Raw genomic sequence first — 22096 nt, forward strand, 5'->3', positions numbered from 1 at the left:
CAAGTAGAAATCGCTACTAAAATAGCGATTTCTAAACATTCCTTAATTGCGACTCGCAAATTGCGAGTCGCAATTAAGGAATGGCTTCCCATTCATTCCTATGGGCCTACAGGGCCATAGGAATGAATGGGGAAATTGCATGCGCAATTTGCGAGTACCAATATGTACTCGCAAATTGTGCATGCAATTTCAAGGGTGAAAAGGTGTCAAAAGGACACCCTGTTGCACCCCTGAAATTGTGATGTGCACCTATGTTGCGCACAGACATGCCCCAAGGGCAAGTGTGTGTGTAACCTGAAACTTTGACTGTAACAGACCAGTTTGATTTCTCTATAATTAGCGGTCCCAAATAGCGCAATCGCTATTCCAAAGTATTTCTAGCATTGTATTTAAGAAATCGCAAATTGCGATTAAATGCAATCGCAATGTAGGAACTCACTAAAAATTGCAAATTCTTAAATTGCGCTTCCCAAACACTTTCATGCATCGCAGAAGGCCATTTTGCGATCACAAACGGGCGTTTTTTGCGAATCGCACCGTTTGTGATAGCAAAAACCTTTGATGCATGTACCTGATAGTGAATAATATAGCATAAGCCTGTTCTGTGGCAGCATCATTTGATTTGATGTATATTGGTAGCAAGAACTACATCTAATCATTCGTTATTTCCCTTGTAGGACAACCACAGCTAACATCAGAAGTTGGAATTATAATCTGTGATGTTGGTGATCCTGCTTCCCTTGCTGAAATGTGCAAACAAACATCACTTGTTCTGGATTGTGTGGGCCCAGTAAGTATCACAGCCTGTTCTTCTGAAGCAGACGGAACAATTGCTTCATTTACCGGTTTTGCTGAGAGCATGGCACAAATCGTAACTGTAAATGTTGCCTGATAATAAATGACAGCGGTCTTCATTGTTTAAAATCTGACTTTGAATTTGCTTTATTGTTGTTGAGATTCAGACTACCATTAAAAGTATCAAGTACAACTGTTTCAGAACATAAACACTCTTTAAGCTCCTTCGACTTCAATGTGAACAATATAAAGTAACATTTGCAAAGTTGTACGCAAATGTAGCTCTTGTGATAAATCTAGTTCATTCACGATTACTGAAACGAGCCATAATATAATATGATGGTCTTTGAGTTCCTTGTAAATCCTGGTTCGGTTGGTAGCTGGAGTCACAGCCTGCGTGGGAATTGGAAGCTGTTAAGGAAAAATAGCATCATTGGGTTTTTTCCTGGGCTTATTTCACCTGGTGAAAGTAGTTGAAATGTATCTGAAAGGGACATACATTAAATTGAGGGGAAAGCATGCATGAATTGTTGCATAAACACAGGTTTCCATGGATATCCCACATTTTTTAAGGTAAAACTTGTTGCTGTAAGGCTACTCCTTCGTAATACTTCATCAACCGGATCAATGATTATGGATGCTGTACTACTGTTGAGGTTTTCCCACACAACTTGTAGTGAAGCACCAGAGTTCATCAACAGCCCTTTAAATAATGCATCCTATAGCAACTAAAAACAAATCAAAACGTTTAGTACTGCACAATAGGGTGACCTAGATAGATCTTCTTCATTCACTTGTTATTATCTTTGTAGTTTACTTTTCCTAGGTTGATTCTCACTCTGAAGTGTGATCTTCTAAACAAACGTAGAACTCTGATTGTATATGTTTATATAAATTCTCTGGCAGATCCACTGAGGTTACTGCACAGTAGCACAAACACTTTTTAGTGCACGGTACCTCACCATTTTTCAGTAATAGGACAGTCATCTGGAAAGAGTAACCAGCTCGAACATCTATACATGATGCTTGGGGTCCATATAGCAGCATACCAGATAATTTTAATATTTTTAGTGGGATAGGATACATGTAGGCTGGTGACATCAGAATGCATTTTTAAGAGCCTTGAACCAAAACCACTTTCTGCTGTAGAACACATTCTTATGCTAACCATACAGCAGCATCCTCCCCATTAAAATCAGTTAGAGCCCCAACGAACTTCGTGGGAGTTACTGCTAGCTTCCCATCTGCTTAGAAGTAGTTTGTGGTCATGGAGTTAATTATGTTATTCAGAGGGTCTGGAGCTGTGTAGTGCTTAGCTTTAGACACAAGGAGCAACAACAGCTCTGCTCAGCTTCAAACACAGAGTGGCAGCCATACATAGAGTGTCACTGACATCGAGTAGCCTGCAATAGAGCCATCACCAGGAGTCAAAGCTGGGTGGTGGGGTGTCCCTGTGCCATCTGTTAAACTGTGTGTCTAAGGACTGGGATGCTAAGGAAGAATACAACTGGAAAATGAAGCCATTTGAGTGAACTTGGGACCCTTGTGCAAGTGTGTGAAGAAATGGGGAAGCAGCCCAAGACAAGCAGAACCAGGGCCATAATGGTAGTGGAGACCTAAAAGGACCTAACTGGCTGTTGGAGAAGTGGGATGCAGGAAATGCGCATCAGTGAATATTTGTGTGTGTGTGTGTGTGTGTGTGTGTGTGTGCGTGTGTGTGAGAGAGAATGAGAATATTTGATAGTGATAGAAAATGCGAGTATATGAGAATGAGTGTATGAGAAGCAGAATGAGAATGTTCTTCCGTGTTCACAATACTTGCTTCAGATCAATAGCATTATATGGTGGTCCCAGAGGATATAGCCATCATCTCTAGCACAATGCTCAGCAGCAGTGAAATAACAGTTGTAGTTGCTTACAAAGTAGGTTTCTGGTATAATGATGTCCGACTTTGTGGGCATTCTTGGTGTTACATTGTTCCGAGATCACTTACTTGTGGCCTTTGAGGGAATGGTGTAAGAATTTGTGCCATAATTGTGGCCACCTCTGGCACAATTATATAATGATGGACACCCTTGCCATGATGGTAAATCTCCTTGAAATATTGTAGCAATATAAAGTGTTGGCATCTGTGGCATTGTGGGGCCCAGTCATAGCACTGTTGTAATCCTGGCTCTCTTGTGGCCATTTTAGGAATATTTTGTGCAATATTGACCTTATGTTGGTCATCCCTAGCACATGATGGTCATTTGATATATTGCTGATATTTTCAGTACCCATAAGGTGATGTTTGTAGACAAAACAAGCACATGCTCAAAATCCATTTAAAGCTTACAGTTAAGTGATAATTCATGTTCAGTTTAGGAGATAGATCACCGGTGTTATTTCCATGGTAGCAAAATGGATTTGCTGTTATGACTGCTACTCATATGGTAGCATTTCTTATTGACAAATCTTTTTATGACGTTATGGGAGATTACATTGCCTAGAAATGGTTGAAGAGTCTTTCATTGGAGCTGTTGCCACCCCAGGCCATCATCACAGTGTGCAATCTATCAATGTATGTGTTTGTTTTTTATTTGGCTCTCCCAATTAAATTGTAACAAAGATCTAAAAGGAGTAACAGATGGAGTGTCATGCATGAGAGCAGAGAGAAAAATGAATGCTAGGAAGCAGGTTGAACATTAGAGGAGATGTTTGGAAGAGAGTTAATATTTAAAAATAATTGTTATAAGTGAAAGGGCTGGAACATTTCAGAAATGGTGAAGAAAATAACTATATAGAGGAGCCTCGTCACATTTTCAAATGAGACACAGAAAACGAACTACTGGTACTTATACCTGGTTTCTCCTCATGTCTTGCTATATATTTTTTTTAGTTAGAAAAGAAGTTTGTTAAGAAAAAGTAAGACATAATACAGTAATCGAAGGACAATACATAAGTTCATAATAATACAGCTAATATATCTGGGAAAAGGGAAGGGAGCAAAAGGAAGAAAAAAATAGGGGAATAGAAAGAGAGAAAAGTGGGGGGGGGAGTTCAACATCCATATTTAGCTTTATATGCGAAAAACAACCGTTATGCATAAAAGTTCCCACTATATTGAATTATTCTATAGCTATAAGGTAAATATTAATTAAAACAACAGTATTAGTAAAATCAAGGGGGTTTGGGTACTTCTTCAAAGCATGGGTTATGCAATGGTAGCTTTTTAGTTGAAACATTTAAAAACTCAGTAACTGGCAACCTCGTTTAATAGCAAGCGTGGTTGGTTGTACATAGGCTCTATCCAATCTGTTTATAGCAAATTCCATACCACCATGCGTGACAGGATACCGCAGAGGTAGCTTTCCATGACTTAGTGATCTGTTAAAATGCAATAGCAATGAGCAAATCAATAATACGAAAATTGGCGGTGGAAGGGGACCAAACTTCGGAGACGCTACCTAGAAAAATGTGTGAAAAAGAGAAAGGGACATGTGAGCGACAGATAGTGTTAATGTGTCGCCAGACTTGGGTAAAAAAAGTGTGGATTGCTGGGCAATCAAAAAGCATATGTTTGAGGTCTGCTGATGGGGAGTTGCATGACCAACAGGTAGAGGGGATGCTAGGATCAATCTTATGTAATTTAGCGGGAATGATTAGGAGTCTATTATAAATACAAAATAAAGTTTGAGTAGTGTTAGCTGCTCTAGAAGATTTTATTTTAGTCCAGATTTTAATTTATAATTGAATAGGAAATGATTCACCCTAATCAGTTTCCCAACTACATTCCACGACAGATTTATAATGAGAAATAGGAATATCCATTAATTTTTTGTACATTAGAGAGGCAGCAGGAGAGTTACTTTAAAATGCTGTTGTAATAGGAGTTGTGGGGGTAGGGGTATGAAAGGAGCTTAAAGAATTGTAAGAAACTTGGGCAGCTGCTGTTAAAGATATATACTTCGAATGATATGAAGAGGGAAGGAAAAAATGAGATTGCAATACTGAGAAGGGAATACAGGTACCATCATGAAAAAGTTGGTGAGTCCATTTGAGATCACGAGTTAACCAATCATGCCAGAAGATATACCTATTAAGTTTAATACATTTTATTATACCAAATTGATGAGTCTTCAAAAATTGTGTACGCTCATCTTGAACAGATGAGAAAAGCGGTTGGAAAATGTTACGGTCTTTTTTAAGCATAGGAAGAGATAATGATAAGGGTACATGGGAAAGAGAAATGTATTCTTCGAAGAAAAAAGGCTGAAAAAAAGATCTTTCAATGTCTACCCACAATGGGTAAAAAGTGGAATCTGTTGCATTTTCAGACAGTAAGAAGGAGGAGTGTTTAAGAAAAAGTGAAGTGTGGTAAGAATAAAAATCTGGAAAATTAACGCCACCAATGTGTTTAGGCTTTTTAAGTTTACAGAGAGACATCCTAGGCTGTTTATTATGCCATAAAAAATGTGAAGGAATATTGTATACAGATTTATAGAACGACTTAGGAATATTAATGGGAATTTTGGATAGGTAGAAGAATCACTGGAACAAGCATCATTTTTATAAAATCTAATCTGCCCCACCAGGATAAATATAAGGGATGCCAACGTGATGTGGAAGTGGTTAAGGATGTTTGTAGTTCTTTTAGATTTAAAGCAACAGTATCTTTAATAGAGGGAGTAAACCATATTCCAAGATATTTAATTTTATCCGGGTTCCAATGGCAAGAAGAAGATAAAAAATCAGCATGAAAACAAAGTTTGTTCAGTGGGAGGTTCTCACATTTGTCGGCGTTGAATTTATAACCTGAAACAAGAGCAAAAAGTTACCTCTGATAAAGATGCTGGTAGCGAGGATTGCGGGTTAGAAATAAATATGTCGTCAGCAGAAACTGAAAGCTTTAAATGGTTAATTCCATAAGAGAAACCTGTAATGTTTGTATTCAACCGAATTCTTATTAAAGGTACTAGGGAAAGGATGAATAAAAGTGGAGATAACGTGCAACCTTGCTTAACTCCTCGATGAAGGGAAAAAGAAGGTGATACAAGACCATTAGCTAGAATAAAGGACCTGGGGGAGGAATACAGTAAAGAGACATAATTAATGAATTTTGGGCCAAAACCAAGCGAGGGTTGAAAACATGAAAGACCAACTAACTCTATCGAAAGCTTTTTCAGCATCTAGTGAAATTGCTACTAACGATATATAATTTAGATTTACTTACGACATTAAAAAACAATCTAGTATTATCAGATAAGTGACGTCCCTTAATGAAACCACATTGCTCCGTTCCAATCAACTGGGGCAAGAAAGAGTCCAAATGAAGGGCAAGGATTTTTGCAAATATTTTATAATCTAAATTAATTAAAGAAATGTGCCTGTAATTTTTAGTTTTTTTTTTTTTGGTTTTTTTTTTGGGAGCAAACAAATCAACACTTCTTGAAAGGATCCTTCCGATTTTTGAGTAGAAATAAAATATGCAATTAAATGACGTAATTTGGGAAGAAGGTAAAAATATGAATAGAACTCAATGGTAAAACCATCATGACCAGGAGCTGTTCCTTTTTTAATAGTTTGAATGGCAGTAAGGATGTCACTAATGTGGATGTCCTCCTCCAAGGAAGAGAAATCTACATTAGGGGTTTAGGAGGAGGAATGGAGGATAAATAATGAGAAATATCATACTGTTGAGGAGGAGACTCTGGAGTATAGAGCTGTTGATAAAAAATTTAAAATTCTAGAAGAATATCCTCGTTTTTATGAACTGTGGTATTAGTTGAAGTTAGAATAGATTCAATTTTAGTGCGTTCTTTTTTAGTCTTGACATAATTAGCAAGAAGACTGCCGGCTTTATTTTGTGCACTATAATATTTAGCACTAGATTTAAGTAAATATAGATTAGCAGATTCAGTTGAAAGTTTATTAAAAGTAAATTTGGCTTTAATAAGTTCATTCAAAACAGAAGGGGTTTTAGTGGAGTAATATGAATGTTCTAATTGCTTTATATGTGAATCAAGCAATTGTATGGATTGGGCGGTTGCTCTCCGTTTCTGAGCTACAAAAGAAATAATGAAATTCATAAAAGCAGCTTTTAAAAGTGTCCCAAATAAGTGGTGGAGAGGTATGAGGAGATTCATTGTCGATCAAGAACGTGTCTGCAAATTGCTGAAAAGTGGGCGTAAACGTAGGGTCTAATAGAAGGGCATTATTTAATCTCCACCTCCTAATTCCTTTAATGGGAGGGAGTAGGTCTAAATCCAAGGATACAGGAGCGTGGTCCAAAATTAATGTAGATCCAATGTTTGAATGAGAAATATGCTGAGTAAGGGCTTTTGAAATAAATAAATAAATAGTCTATACGGGATTGTGAGGAGTGAACTGGTGAGATATACGTATACACTCCTGAAGAGTGAGATGACATAGTCTCCAAGCACCAACAATGAATCGTTAAGTTATAGAAGATGTAAATTGAGTGTGTATGGAGGAGGGGATACATTTAAATTTAGAGCATATATCTATGAAAGGATCCATAACCATATTCCAATCACCACCCAATATTAAGTAATCATCCGTGTATAACATCAATTTAGATCTGAGGCCAAAAGAGCTTATCTGGGGTGGTGGGTGCATTTTAATTAAAAATAGTCAGAGGAATTTTATTAACTAGTAATGAAACTGAAACCCATCTACCTTCAGAATCTGCATCTTGATGTAGGAGTTGGATATCTAAACGCTTATGGCACAGGATAGCTACACCATTACGTTTGCCTGAACCCGGTGATGCATAGACATGACCCACTCATTGGCGTTGACGCTTGGCAATTTCTTTACTTGTGACATGAATTTCTTGTAATAAAACTATATCTCCTTTTAATCTAGCGATGTGCGATAAAACCCGTTGACGTATTATGGGGGAACCCAATCCTTTAACATTCCAGGATATAACATTTACCGACATCTATATAAGCAAAACGTTTACAAAAGCTTAATAAGAACTGCTCATAGTAAAATACAGTAATGTAACAGAAATACATTCTCTACTAAGAAGAACCCAAGAAGAAAAGCATTATGCATAAATAAGAGAAATAGGAAATAGGAAAGTTTATTACAACGAAACAAAAGATGAGCAATCATGGAAGGAAAGGAAAAAGGCCAGTGAGAAGAATAGAGAGGAAGAAATGGATGAAAAGTAAAAAATTGAATCTTTATGAAAAGAGGAGACAGTAAAGAAGGAAACCAAGCAAATAGGAAAAAAAAGATATAAGAAATACGGTGGAAAAAAGCAATACTAAAAGCAAATGATATGAAAAAAAGAAAAACAAAAAGACATACTACGAACATAAAATGAACAAGGGGGTGGTGGAGCCACATAAGGAAGACGGCACGGTCAAGCGGGAAACTCCAGGATGAAGACAAGGAAGTGAGACATCCCCCAGACGGGAAAAGGGGGATCAAATAGTAGAGGACCAGGATAAAACTGCATCTGACAGTAAAAAGAAAAGAAACTAGTCATAAGAAGCACAACAAACGATCATAAGAACAAGACATCAATATGAATAAAATCTGTGAAATGCAGACACGTAACCAACTACAAGAAAACAATCAAAACATCAGTGAATGAGGAATTTCCATGCTCTTTTCTCTGCAGGTATCCAAGAAATGTTGTAGGCGAGCCGGATCTTCATAGGCAGTGGTTTTATTGTTATAAGTTACTTTCATAAGGCAAGGATGGAACAGACCATATCTATCATTCAGACTGTGTCTTATGCCCAGAAATTTCTTCCGTCAGTCTGCAGTTGCTTTAGTATAGTCTTGAGCAAAAACTGATTAGATCCTTGCCATGGAATTTTTCCTTTAAGCCTGGCAGCTTGTAGTATTTTAATTAAATCCGTGTACTCCCAAAAATATAAAGTAACACCTCTTGGTTTAGCTGAAGAAGGTGGTGATCTGGAGGATTGCCTCAGACAATGAGCTCTTTGAATATTCAACTTTGGAGTCTCGGGGAGACCCAAAAGATTCAGCATAAAAAAAGATTGGAAAAAGGAGAGTGGATTCGATCCTCAAGACCCTCCGCAAGGCCATAGATGCGTAGATTATTACGTCTATTACGGTTTTTGCAAATTTTCCACTTGCTGTTTAAGGTGGGAAATCTCCAAGTGTAAGGAAAGAATTTGATCTGAAACACCTTGAATAGAGTCCACTCGTTGTTCCAGGTGAGTAACTTTTTGTTCTGTTTTAGACCCTTTGTTCTCAAGACTTTGGAGAAGAGTATTTGTGTCTTCCATATAAGGTTTGAGAGCACGAATTTCCTCCAAAAGCAATTCCATAGATAGAGATGGCGAGGAGTTAAAAGGAGAAGGTGGGTCTTTTTTAACGTGTTTGCCTGTTACAGACGATGAGGCAGCAGGTATTTTAGAGGATTGTTTAGATGCATTGTGTGACACAGTGGGCTTCGCACCCCCAATAGCAGTAGGACCAGAATCCAATTCCTCCATATTTTCTTGTAGTATGCTAAATGGATTGTAATCCTCTAGTGAAGCAGAATTAGAGGAAATAATGTTACCAGGGTAAGAGCGCGCTTTTACCATAAGATATAAACCAAGTAGGAGCTGTTTAAACCACAGAGGCTAATTGAAGTAATTAATATTGTCCAGAGATGTCAGGAGCCGAAGAACAGAAAAGTAACTTTGTGCCAGGGTTTTCCCCAATTGCAGGTGTGTTAGAGCAATACATGAGGGGGAAAAAAACTGCAAAATTACATTAGGAAAAAACGCTCAAGGCCACTATTCACCAAAAGGTGGAAAGCATGTGGGGCACAAACAAGTAAAAAATAACTCTAAAAGAGCGCACATTGCCTGATATGCAGGGCTGGCCAGGAAGTGCGACATAATGAAAGAGTCCAGTAGGTGATTTTGATTTTCTTTATATTGTTCTACCATTACCACTGACATTATCTCCTCTCCTAACTTCTATAAGATTGATAACCCCAGATTACGTTTTTCTTTTTTTTGTAAAATAAAGTTAGATGCATATTTCTGCAATTCCTTGTATTTGGACCCATATGTTGGGGCATTGATTTAGAGTTGCATTCGTTTTTAATATTGCTGATGACTAGAGTGAGCATCAGGTTGAGTGGGGCAGTGAAGGGCAGCATTTTTGGCATGAATTGCTGTGAAGCATGATCTTTTTAGTTTTTGTTGGAGCTGGTGATTTTTGGCTCATTTATGTTTTTCTGTTTGTTTACAGTACAGATTTTTTGGCGAACCCGTGGTAAAAGCCTGTGTGGAGAACGGTACCAGCTGCATTGACATTAGTGGGGAGCCCCAGGTATGTAGGATTAGCCTTTGGTTAAAATGATGCACATACTACTGACCAGGTTAATCAAAATGAAATTATTGCCCTTAGATTTTTTGCTTATTGATCTCATATCCAGTACAAAAATAAAAATGGTATATGAACTTTGAGTTGTAGTGTTATCTAAAATAGTGTTTTTGTTTTTCTGATTTTTACTAGAACCATTTGCTATTGCTTTTCCTGAGCTGATAATTTGGCTTCTGTGATGCTCTTTAATAATTCTAGTGGTCAAGCCTTGCTCTGACAATAGGCAGCCACAGGGAAATGTCCTTTACACTACCGAAGTGTAAATAAATGTGAACCTTGCTAATAGGTGTGGGTCCAGCGCAGTGGGGAATAGCCACAGGGCTTAGTACAGCCTACTGCAGGCAGCCAAACCCCATGTGCACCACCTTTAGAGTTATACAGGATTAACATGAGTTCTGGGTGAACCCTGGTTAAAGCCTTGCCTTGTGAGGTGGGCAATGTCTCTAACTAACTAAAGACACCCCAACCTTTTTTAGGCAGGGTTACCATCTGTAATGTGACCAAAAGCTGGTAAATGTTAGCCTTATTATTAATTTTCTGAACTCTTTAGATATATCGGGGAGTCGTATTCCATATTAATCGGTCTCCTTTTTAGAATTTGTTCATGCTTAAAGCGAAGTAGCTGCAGGGCCTGGTCAGTTGCCATGTCCTGTACCCAACCCGCCACAGGCCAGTGCTGGATTGGAGAACCCCATTGGAGGTCCAAAAAGGGTTCCAGTTTTTAACAAATAGTGCAGTTCCCTTTTGGGTCTCCCTCCACCTAAGCTAGGATGTGGGAGGAAGCTTTCCCTGTTCTCTTATGGCTTAATCGTTTTTATTTCTCACTTGGTCCCTGCATCCAGTAAGGGTTGCCGCAACATTTTCTTCAAGTTGCGGACAACTAGTCGGAGAACCTAGGTTCTTCGGTCCTGACTTTGGGTTCACGGACTCAAAATGGACAACTGGAAAAAAAGCTTCAATGTCCAATCCGATGTAAGTATTTTTTGGTTCCGTGAAAAATGGTCCAGATATCTCTATCTTGATTAACGGGTCGCATGAATTTCAGTTTATTTCCTAATAACTTGAGCACCATTTAAATCTGCAAGAAACTTCCTAAATAAAAGGTTATTTCCAGTTGGGCTCTGCATGGCAAAGTTCGTGCAGATGCATGTGACAGTAATGATTCATTTCATCGTTTTCCATATTTTAGTTCTTTCAATGAGTGTACCTTTATGCAGTGGTTTTTATTAACTAAGCATATAATAAAATGTATTTTACTTTACTGTCAAGCGGGGAGCAAAAAAAAAAGGAGTGGAGTTCAAACAAAGTGACATTTCTCATCTTAACGGCCATTAGATTCTTTCTCTCTGATATAGAAAAGAACTGCTGAACTGACGAATTGCACCTGACTTGGTGTGAACGTAGAACATTACTCAAGGAAGTGCATGTGCTTGGTCTTAGAGTAAGGGCCCGATTTATATGTTGCAGAGAGGGAACTCGGTTGCAACGACAACAAAGTTCCCTCCCAGCCAACATTATGGTCTGCCCGCCTAATTTAGAAGCAGGCTGATCATGGTTTGACAATGGTGGAGACTACACCATGTTCGTCATGGTCAGAGCCCTCCGATGAAGAAAGGACCATCGGAGGTTTGGCTATATGTCTGCCTTCCTAATTCAGATGGGTGGACACACTGCTGATTTTCAATGCCCATCTCTGCCAGGAAAAGCCTTAAAGTGCTCAATGCCCCCACTGCCATGGTTTGAAACTCCCATGGTGGGGGGGGGGCGTTGTTGTTTTTTTATTATCAAAAAGAAAATTCCGCTCTGAGATTTTGTTTTTGAAAATAAAAGAAACCTTGTAAGTGTGCCGTACAGCTCCGGCATGTTGAAGGAGCCATATATCAAACTTACAATGCATTGGTAGGAACAGTCATCATGACGGTTCCCGTCAATGATAGATATGTCCGCTAGGCCAGCAGGCATTTCTAAAGTTGTTGGGCGGCACTTATGCTATTGCCGGACTGCCAAAATATAAATCCATCCCAAAATCCGTTAAGTAGTTTTTGAGAAATTAGCTTTAGAGATAGGGTTTTCTAACCCTTTGACACTCACTGTCAATCAAGACAGTCCATCCTTTAGTCCATAGTTTTAAAACCCTAATAAATCCAAATGGGAAAGGGATCTTTTTCTTTGTCCATTACAGATCCATAAACCGGGTGCACACATAGACTTGAAATAATCTAGAACTTCAGGAAAAATATTGTGACTGCATCACAGTAAAAATAAACCAAGATACTTGACGGAGCCATAAGAATCATCATCTATCACCCACCGGTTCAGGAGGTGAGGCCCCAAAGGGCACTCCCTTTATGTAAAATGTTTTTATTTTGCTGCAGGGTTCGTCGAGCTTGGGGCTGGGTTTGTGTCCCCAGAGATCTGCAAACCCAGGACAACGGATGTTGAATCCATGGCAAGGGGTCTGCTGTATGTTGGATATAACACGGGGTAAGCAAAGCTGATGCCTAGTCCTGGTTACTGCAAGGTGCAGGGTTTCTAGTCTACCCTATCTGCATGCAGCTTGGAATTGGCTGTTTGCGGCACAAGCCCTGCCATAGACCAGTCCCAGTGGCCAACCTTCACTGCACACAGCCTTCAGCCTTGTCTAGTGGGGGTTGGCTTCAGGGCCTGGCCTTTGGCCACGCACACTGGGGATTAGTCACCTGTGGCACAGGAAACGGTTGGCATGATCAAAGGACACTATAATGTCACTGAAAAAAATAAAGGTTCAAGTGAAGCTTTGGGTAGCTTTAGTTAGAATATCTTATTTTTACAACTAAGTCAGAAATTCACAGAAAAAAAACGCAGATACAGTGCAATAATGGTTACAAATGAAAGCTGAAAAAATACTGAAATTTGCATATGATGGATGGGACAAAAATTCATAACTTCACGGCAGCAATGCAAACCATACACCAAATGCAATGCTTATAATTTCACAATATTTACATCAATAATTAACACCTGAAAGCACAACGTGGTGTAATAACAGCACAACTCAAGCCAATATATAATACATTTGTAGGTGTCTCAATCACAATGTTAAGAGTAATGTTCTATGTAATTGCATCAGTAAAATTAATAACCACATTTGTCGCATCTTTTATGTCCAAGATGAGTTCATGAGCATTGCACGTGGTGTGCGAGTTATATGGTTTCCATTGTTGTTGTGCGAGTTATGGATTGTGGTCCTGTCCAAAGTTGAGAGGTGTCTGTAGGTTTCATCCTGCCTCTTTATAGCTGATATTCATGCAGGGAAAACCCCTGGTATTTGAGAAGGTTCAATTGTATTCTCTTGTTTTAAAAATTATAACATGAAAAATGAGGATTATTGTTTAGGCGTCTGTCTAAAGGTTTTTCCAGTAGTGCAAAAGATCTGAGCAAAATGCAGGGGCTATTCCTGCTGCCTGGATTGGCTTTAGACAAGACCTATACCTGCACATGAAATCAAACCATAGCTAATCAAGGAGAAAGTATACCCATCTCTCTGGACATGGTTGCGTAAAGTGAATCTGCCAAAGATTCATACTACAAAATAACAACACCTAACCACTTAGACCCTCATTATGAGCTCCGTTATTTCACCCACAGTGGTAACTCTGAGAGCAATAAGACGTTTTTCACCTGTGAGTGTTTTCAACGTCCAGAAGTATTGACTCCAAAACCTCTAAACCCAATAATTCCTGGCCCAGAGAGTCCAGGCCTCTCGGAGAAACTGCAGGGGCTTAGGTTTGCAGCAAGCAGCATTGCACAGACTTACCTGGTGAAGACTCCCCGCACCCTTCTTTAGGCCCCATACCACCGGGTGGGCCAAATATTTTCAGCTGCTTCAGAGCTGGTGGAAAATGTAAGCTGACTGCTTGGAAAAGCACTGGGTACACGCCATTCACCCCCAATTTGGGGAAGAACTCAAATGGTCAGACTTTGCAGTGGGGATGTGAGTCGGTAAACTTCACTCCGGCCCTCCAGTATCTCCTGTAAAAACTCTTACCAATTTGTAATGAGGCCCTTTAGTATAACTTGACTTACTCTAGAGCGTTCACCTACTCCTTATGTTTAGAAATAATTGGATCAAATATTAAAATTGTGTAGGGGTAGGTAAACTGTTCCTTTTTATTATCTGCCTGTCCCCAAGGTGAAAACCAAGAGTGTGTATTACTGCCCTTCATTTTTTTCATCCTCACTGATGTGGAATAAGTCTGCTATTCAATTTAAAATCTAGCGGTTAGTCAGTCGCTACTGGTGATCAAGCTCTGCCATGTTGCAATGTAAGAGTCATTTGGAGCTTGGTTAAGTGTACCGAGGAATGACCCATTAATGTTAGTTCTGCAGCGATCAACTAGTGTTTTTATATATGTTCTTTTATGTCTAAAGTTGATGGATTACCTTTGCACCCGTGTTTGGCAGCCCCAGAACATTGATGCAGTTTTTCTGAAACTTTGGATCTTAAGTTATTATTCTTTGCCTAAATTGCAAGGATCCCATTACATTTTTCTTTGATTGAAGATCCTGTTTGATGCTGGACGCTTTTTTGAGCAGTCTCATGTGTTTCTTTTTTCATAAACCTTGATTTATTCTTCTCAACCTTTACCTACATATTGTCTACTTTTGGGGGGGGGGGGGGGGGGTTTGGACAGTCTGGTTTAGTAAATTTGGATTTTGTCACCATGTCTGTTCAATTCTGTACTACAACCCTTAGTCTTGGGCCTCACAGAGTTATCCAGGCTAGTTTGCTTCTTGTGAGATTTCGCAGATTCTTGGTTACCTGCTGCTATTTCTTCTTGTAAAGAGTCAAATGTTTTCTGCTTGGGTGAGAATGCACAGACTAAGTTCTGCCAGAATGTGATTTTGTATATTTTATTATATCTCCAGTGGATGCTCTTCTAATACCGCTACATGGGAAGTTCCTCGGAGTCTTTTCTCTAGTTCATTTGACGATGTGATGCCCCTAGAAACTTAAGTCCAGCAACTCAAAATGTATTATAATTGCATCATTTTAGGTTTGCCATTCTGGTTTCTAGATGTTCTGCTATCATACAATGATATACTGAATCGTTTAAGTTTCAAAATCTCCACAGTGGCTAATTCTTAACACCCTTCCTCCTAGTGCTTCACCTCAAAGCCTGGTTCCTATATAAACATTTGTTAACATCTCTGATAACATTTCATTATGTCTCCTTGTAGAAATGATTCAATGATATGAGAAAATGGCCAAGATTCTCCCATTGGGCTCTTGAGAAGTGAGGGCCAACCCTCTACAGTTAATTTAAGTGACATCATAACTTCTGTTTTTTTAGCTCTGTGCAGGCTTTCTCAATGATTTAAGGAAACGCCGTTTGTAGCAGTATTTGGCATTAGTTGACAAAAGAGACTATTTCCTCATTGAGAAATGTGTTTGATGGTCAACTACACGCTCATCAGACCTCTTCTGACAGGGATTTAAATCTAGTCATAGTTTCTGTTGAACAGAAGTCTTTCTAACCCATAACCTCTACTGACCTACACTTCTTTAGGCAAAAGACTAATTTCTATCACCTATGCTTCAGGTCCCGCATGCAGTCCGTTTTTAAATTGAAAGATCCTAAGGGAATTGCATTTACACCAGAAATTAAACTGTCTACGAGCTTAGACTCGTGCTTCTTTAGCCGAAGTATTACATAACATGGAAATTTCAAGACCACTAAGATTTTTAAATTTGGTGTATTCATCCTCTCGTGAAGACTTGCTGCTTGAAACAAAGTGTTGAAAGTAACATGATCCAGGCTCAGAATCTGTTGGTTATTAAAATGCTACAAAATTCACGGATTTCTGCATCCTACTGAAATTTTGTGTTCAACGAGCTAAAGGAAAAACAGCATCATGTCTTCACAAAAGCATGTACTTATTGCATTAATCTGTAGAACATCAATGTTTTGCCACTGGTTATACATGAGGTTCTTCTGCACTCCCCTCTGTTGTTGTCTCATTCTTGAGCTTTCATCACGTCGGCCTTTATTTAATGCAGTAAGTACCTCCTATTGAGAGAAACTGCAATAACAAATCGTTTTTTGTGTGGTAATTGGCTGCTGGAATAAAGAGAACCATTTTCAGGTTCCATAATCTGTTTTATAATTTTCAATAATTCTTGAAAATTTTACGTAGTAAATATATTTTTTTTAATTGTATTTTATTCACTGTCACACGGCTCAAACAGCAACCATACATACACATTTTCAGAACATTGAGATCATTGTAGTTAAGACATTTATCATATATCCTGATTGTGTCCCACTAGACTTGTGTTAGCAGCAGGCAAACTAAAACCACCGGCTCTCATACCTATCGATAATAAGTATTGTGCACATGAAATGCACCAAATTTGTAGTCCTCTGTTGGCATTGACGTTTCCAGTTGGCCAATTTGTGGAATGAGTCGGGATAAGGGCCCTCTTTGCATTCAGCTCAGGAAGCGTATTGTAAAAGAAAATGCTACACTCAGTATAGCGCATAGAAGTCTAACAAAAATTGCAGGTTAACATTTAGAATAAGCAATGCAATTGCCTTGGCAACAGACTAGAGCAGTGGTTCTTAATCTTTTGATTTTCGTGTACCTTCACGTATCAATATCTTCTAAAGCTGTCCGGGACCCTCTCAGTAGGGTTCGCGGTCCTGCAGGGGTCCCCGGACCATCGGTTAAGAACCACTAGATTAGAACATCACTCTCAATCAGTTGTAGCATGTGAAGCTAAAAATCATACATTTTGGTGCTGCATTTCTACACCTCAACTTCATCCAAGTCAATGGAAGTGAGAATGTGTGATAGAAATAAAACCTACAAATAGGGACTAATGAGCAGTTGCCATGATCATCTTGTGGGAAAATGTGAGAAGACCATGGCACACTGATACAAACAATAATAATCTAAAAATCCTTGCTTCAGTGGTACAACTTTAGAAAAAAGCTGCACTTTGCTAGAATTATTCAGTAAAAAATGTGTAGTGTAGTTAGTACACAAGATAACATGATGCAGACTTATGTAAAATGTGTTTCATTGTGCCGTAATACTAAGGATTTTGTGGTCTTGGAACATGTACAAAAATAAAACATCAATTGATTAGTAAAATGTAATAGCATACATTAATTTGCATTTTCATAGTATATTTGTAAGCATTAAGGCATATATGGAACTGATTTCACAGTTTCAGTATGCCATTTTGGGAGTTTCAGAGAATCCCTTCTTTCGAAAGGAGAGGATGGGAATAAAGTGTTGGATTGGAGTATTGATGAGGGGGAAGTTTGAGGTTCACTACCTTTTAACAAAGGAGGGTGGTAGAGGGAGGGAACTGTAGAAAGTGGGTCCCATGGTCCCAGTCTCCAGTGAGGTAAAAGTCGAAAGCGGTATGGGTTGGGTAGGAAAACTGGGACGAGAGAAGGGGATTATGCCAGTATACGGAGGAACTGCAGGAAAATAGCAGGATGGAGGGCTTTCGGGGGCTTGATAGGGAAGGTAAGTTAAAGGATGGAAAAGAGGACAGAATAGGTACAGATAAAGTGTCAAAGATTATGTGGTAGATTAAAAAATAAAGCAGAAGCAAGGATGTGAGCGCAGTACTGTATTTTGAGGGATAAGGCTGGGGTGGCTGCTTCCCTCTGGATGTAAATTATTTCATGTATTCAGTCCAGGGGTCTAGGAGAGTACACATTTGGTATCTGGTAAGCCAGTAGATGGCTGGTACATTATGTGACCTCCGGACTTAATGACCCATTTTTGCTCCCAACTGGCACAACACTTACCCCTGACTCGTGTGTGGCATTAGTAATACATTAAGTTTTAATTTTTCAATGCAGGCTTTGTTTTGGATTAGATCATGCTAGGACCCTTTTTAGCCCAGGCTAGGGACTTTCCATGCATGTTCTCACACATTTATGATAGAATATGTCTCAATAGCTTTTAACGCACAGTTCCACGGATGCATGCAAAATGGTCAACTGGGTTGCTCCTCTTGCTTTGTGTTCAGGATCTGCACTTGGGTTCATGTCTAGTTCGGGCCAGTTCATGCTAAAAATACACTTTTGGTTAGTTGACTCCTGGTAGGACTTGTTTATGCCTCCTACTGAAACATTGTTAGTAAGTATCCCATACATAACTCTCATGGAATTGGGATGTACAAATAAGTAATTGTTACTCACTGGAGTCACCTACGTTTTCCTACTCCTTCAACCTCTTCAGTCCTGGTTAACCTCAACTTCTTTCTGGGTTTCTTTCTTCTATTGGTGAAACATGAAGATGGAAGACCGAAGAGTCGGATCAGTAGAATGGCGTTGTGAACTCACTGCTGGCAAGCCTTTAAGGATGTTCATTGAAGTTCTGAAATGTCCAGTACCTGGGCATCACTTACATACGTCAGAAGGGCTGAAGAGTGGAGAATACAGATGGCCGAATAATGACATGCTTTTAATTTGTTACCACTCCGCCTCTTGTAATCAAACTCTGTGATATGTTGAGGAGATGTACATGTTGGACCTCTTGTATCGGGCCTCTGCACTTCATACAGGACAATAAATCGTAATTTACAAGTGGGTTTGCAGCTTTAATTTTTCCCCTCTTATTCGCTGTACACCACTGATTAACTTACCCTACTCAAAACAAAATTGGCCTGTACCAGTTTCCTTTCAGAACACAAGACAATTTTGATTCTAGATCCGCATCAGTACAATTAACTCGCACTTTCCTTCGGAGTTGCCTAGTACTCTACCTTGTCTCCCTTTCTCGTCAAGCCACGTATCCTTCATGGAGCAGTGGTCAGTGATTGTGATCTTTCCATCATCCAGTTAGATGAATAAGCATTTAACCAAAGCCCTTAGCTGAATGTACGAGTGGACAACCTCAAGCATACCATCTCTTTTACAGAAAAACACAATTTATATCAGTAGATGGAAGTCCGGGTTCCCCAAGTCAACACCACCAAGGCCCTTGTTGCCTTCTGCGCCTTATTTATTCACAAGGTGAACACTACCTTCCTTGTTACTTTTTTTTGCCATAGTTTTGACCTTCTTCTGTTGCTTGGCAGCGACATCCAGTGGGAGTTGCCCAGCACTAGATAGGGCAGGGGGACTGTAACTCAGACCTGCCTGCCCAGTGCCACAGACCATCAGATCAAGGATTTCAGATGTGGGTGCCAGACAGAGCTCTGCCGTTGGAAACCGAGCGTCGCTGAATGGGGTTGAGAAACACAAGTTGGGCGGTGGGGCACATGGCAAACTAATATTGATCCCCTTTCTCTCTAAAGGAACCCACTAGTAACACCAGTCACTGTGTTTTTTTAATTCTAGATTTAAAATGTGGAATACAAATTTGAATTGTTTTAATTTTAGTATGACTGATTGACGTTCACTAATATAATATGCATTTCACGGGCCATGGCTAAACGTTGAAGCTATAATCATCCCTTGTTTATTATTACCTTTGTATTGTTTTAAGATTGTGTCCATATTTTAAGGGGTTTATGAAACATGGACATCTATAAAGGGTGCACGAAATGTGTATAGTTTTTATTGTAACATTTACATTTTTGTTCAGTTTCTTGAAGGGATGCAGTTGAAATATGACAACCAAGCTGCTGATAAAGGAGTATATATCATCGGTAGCAGTGGCTTTGACTCCATTCCAGCAGATATGGGTGTACTTTTTACCCGCAACAGTTTGAAAGGTAATTCATTTCCTTTGAATTGGTGTTTGCACCTAATTACTTTGTACATGTAATATACCTCAAAATGTTAATTTGGTCGACATAAGCAAGTAACTTCAACTAGGTAGGTGATATCTAAAGTATTTGGATCATCTCCTCTGATTTGAATCCATTGTTGTATAGTGCAATGCAATATATCACACAACTTTTTTAACCACAGTCTGTGACAGGATGTCCTAATGATGTGTTCTTCTGCCTTGGGACCACGTTTACCAGGATCACAGTGTCTTTAGATAGAGAGGGCTTCTACAGTCAAATCTCCTGAGGAGGTTAGTAGGCCATTGGCCATATCCCTCCACTAGTAGGTTGTGATAGTCTCCCTCCTGGGTCATGACATCATTGTTTCCTGGGACTGGTGTGGTTGCACAAAAAATAGCTCTCGGGCCACAAAAGATGCATCACAACAAGGTGGAGAGAAATATTGTAAAAATCAAGTTTGTGTAGAAGGAATTACTCAAAACGTTTTTGGCAGTACATTGTCCAGTTCAGAAGGATGGTGATAAGGAGTAAAAGAGAAAAAAAGGAGAAAATAATACATGGTAACAGTCTGGTAACGGTCTCGATGGCCGTGGGTACCGATCAACCAAAATTGCCATATGTGTCTTCTCCAGTACTACTAGTTGCCACCCCCTCCAAACTGAGTTAGCATGGTGTGCAAAATAGTGATGTATTGGGGTGCCGAGGTTAATTCAAACATTCCATCTATCATGTTTTTTTTTAATGCCTTAAGTGTGACTGGTATGCCCAGATGTGGGTCTTGTGCTCACAGTGCTATTTGATCCAAGCTATACCTGACTGATGAGCCCTAATAAGTGTGTAAACAGTCTTGTAATGCCTGTGTTCTGGTTCAGGGAGCACCTGGCCTGGCCGTTCAGGCTGGACTGTTTGCATTGAAGCAGAGTTAAGACTGATCTGCATCTGGCTGGGTGCAAACTGACATGGTGGTTGAAAACGGTGGATTGGATTGCAGCCTGAGATATTGCCAATGGCTGAGATGAATTCAGTCATTCCATCCATCGCCTTGTTTTTTGATGCACATTTTACATAGGCATCGCATGGAAACTTCTATTAGTGATATAAATACACGCTGTCTGCAACCTTCTAGGTTTTTCAGTTCTTGAGAATTGGATTAGTTAGTAGTAAGAGTAGGTAAAAGTTACTAACTATTGAAACTCATGTCTGCATAGTGTAAAGCTGCCTTCCATAGCTCAGGGGTGTTTAATTGCGACTGGTTGAAGGTGAGACGGGATACATGCCAATGGCAGGGCTTTGGCACTCTTGAGAGATTTACCTGCACTCCTTTGCCTCACCTTGTCTTGCTTTGACACCGGTTGGGTATGAGTCATACGGTTGTGCTATTCACACATTCTGGATATGTTGTTCAAATATTACTGTGAACATACGCATTGGCATCCTGATGATTAACCTTTCCCAATTTCACTGTGTTTCATTCTTTGTGGGGCTATATGGCTACATCCAGAGGTATGATTTTGATTTTCAGCACTGAGATGCATTTAGGCTTTATTGTTGTTAATACTGGGACACAAGTTAACAAAGACCTAGGGCCAGATGTAGGTGGCTAAATACCAGTCGGTAACCCTGAAATCTACCGAATTTAGCCATTCCAAATGTAGGTGTTGATTCGGTATTTACCGAATCTTTATTTACCGAATCGGTAAATGCAATGTAGAAAGCTCATAAAGTGCTAATGTGCTTTAAGAATTCGTTAATTACCACCAACTTCAAGTTGGTGGTAATTAACAAATTCCTTTAAAAATTCACTTAAAAACAAATTCTAATGTAGCACAAATCCATGCCCTTAGGGCATGTATGTGCGCCACATGTGCACACAGGCACATTTCAGGGGTGCAACAGGGTGTCCTTTGGACACCCTGGCACCCTTGAAATACCTCCCGGTATTACCGATTCGGTAATACCGAATCGCGAATACAGAATGGCTTTAGATTCATTCCTATGGGCCTCCAAGCCCATAGGAATGAATGGGTAGGTACTCCTTATTACCGAATCGGTATTACCGATTTGGTAATAAGGAATATTAAGGAATCGTTTTTTTTTTTACCGATTCGTTACCTACATTAGAAACACCAATTTCTTAATACCGAATCGGGAAAATTCGGGATTAAGAATTCGGTATTTGTGGATTACCTA

The 22096-nt window shown here is 39.4% G+C and overlaps 1 protein-coding gene across 1 annotated transcript in view; it reads left to right on the top strand.

The window, feature by feature from the left end:
• The window catches only part of SCCPDH (saccharopine dehydrogenase (putative)), a 168697-nt gene that overhangs the window by 35186 nt on the left and 111415 nt on the right, over nucleotides 1–22096 (top strand). Inside the window, exons 2-4 of the mRNA XM_085612341.1 lie at nucleotides 678–790; nucleotides 10030–10110; nucleotides 19759–19888. Coding sequence (XP_085468467.1) covers nucleotides 678–790; nucleotides 10030–10110; nucleotides 19759–19888 — 324 coding nt within the window. The remainder of the gene's footprint in view (nucleotides 1–677; nucleotides 791–10029; nucleotides 10111–19758; nucleotides 19889–22096) is intronic.

This window comes from Triturus cristatus, chromosome 6 (assembly GCF_964204655.1).
Source record: "Triturus cristatus chromosome 6, aTriCri1.1, whole genome shotgun sequence".
Classification (NCBI taxonomy): domain Eukaryota; kingdom Metazoa; phylum Chordata; class Amphibia; order Caudata; family Salamandridae; genus Triturus; species Triturus cristatus.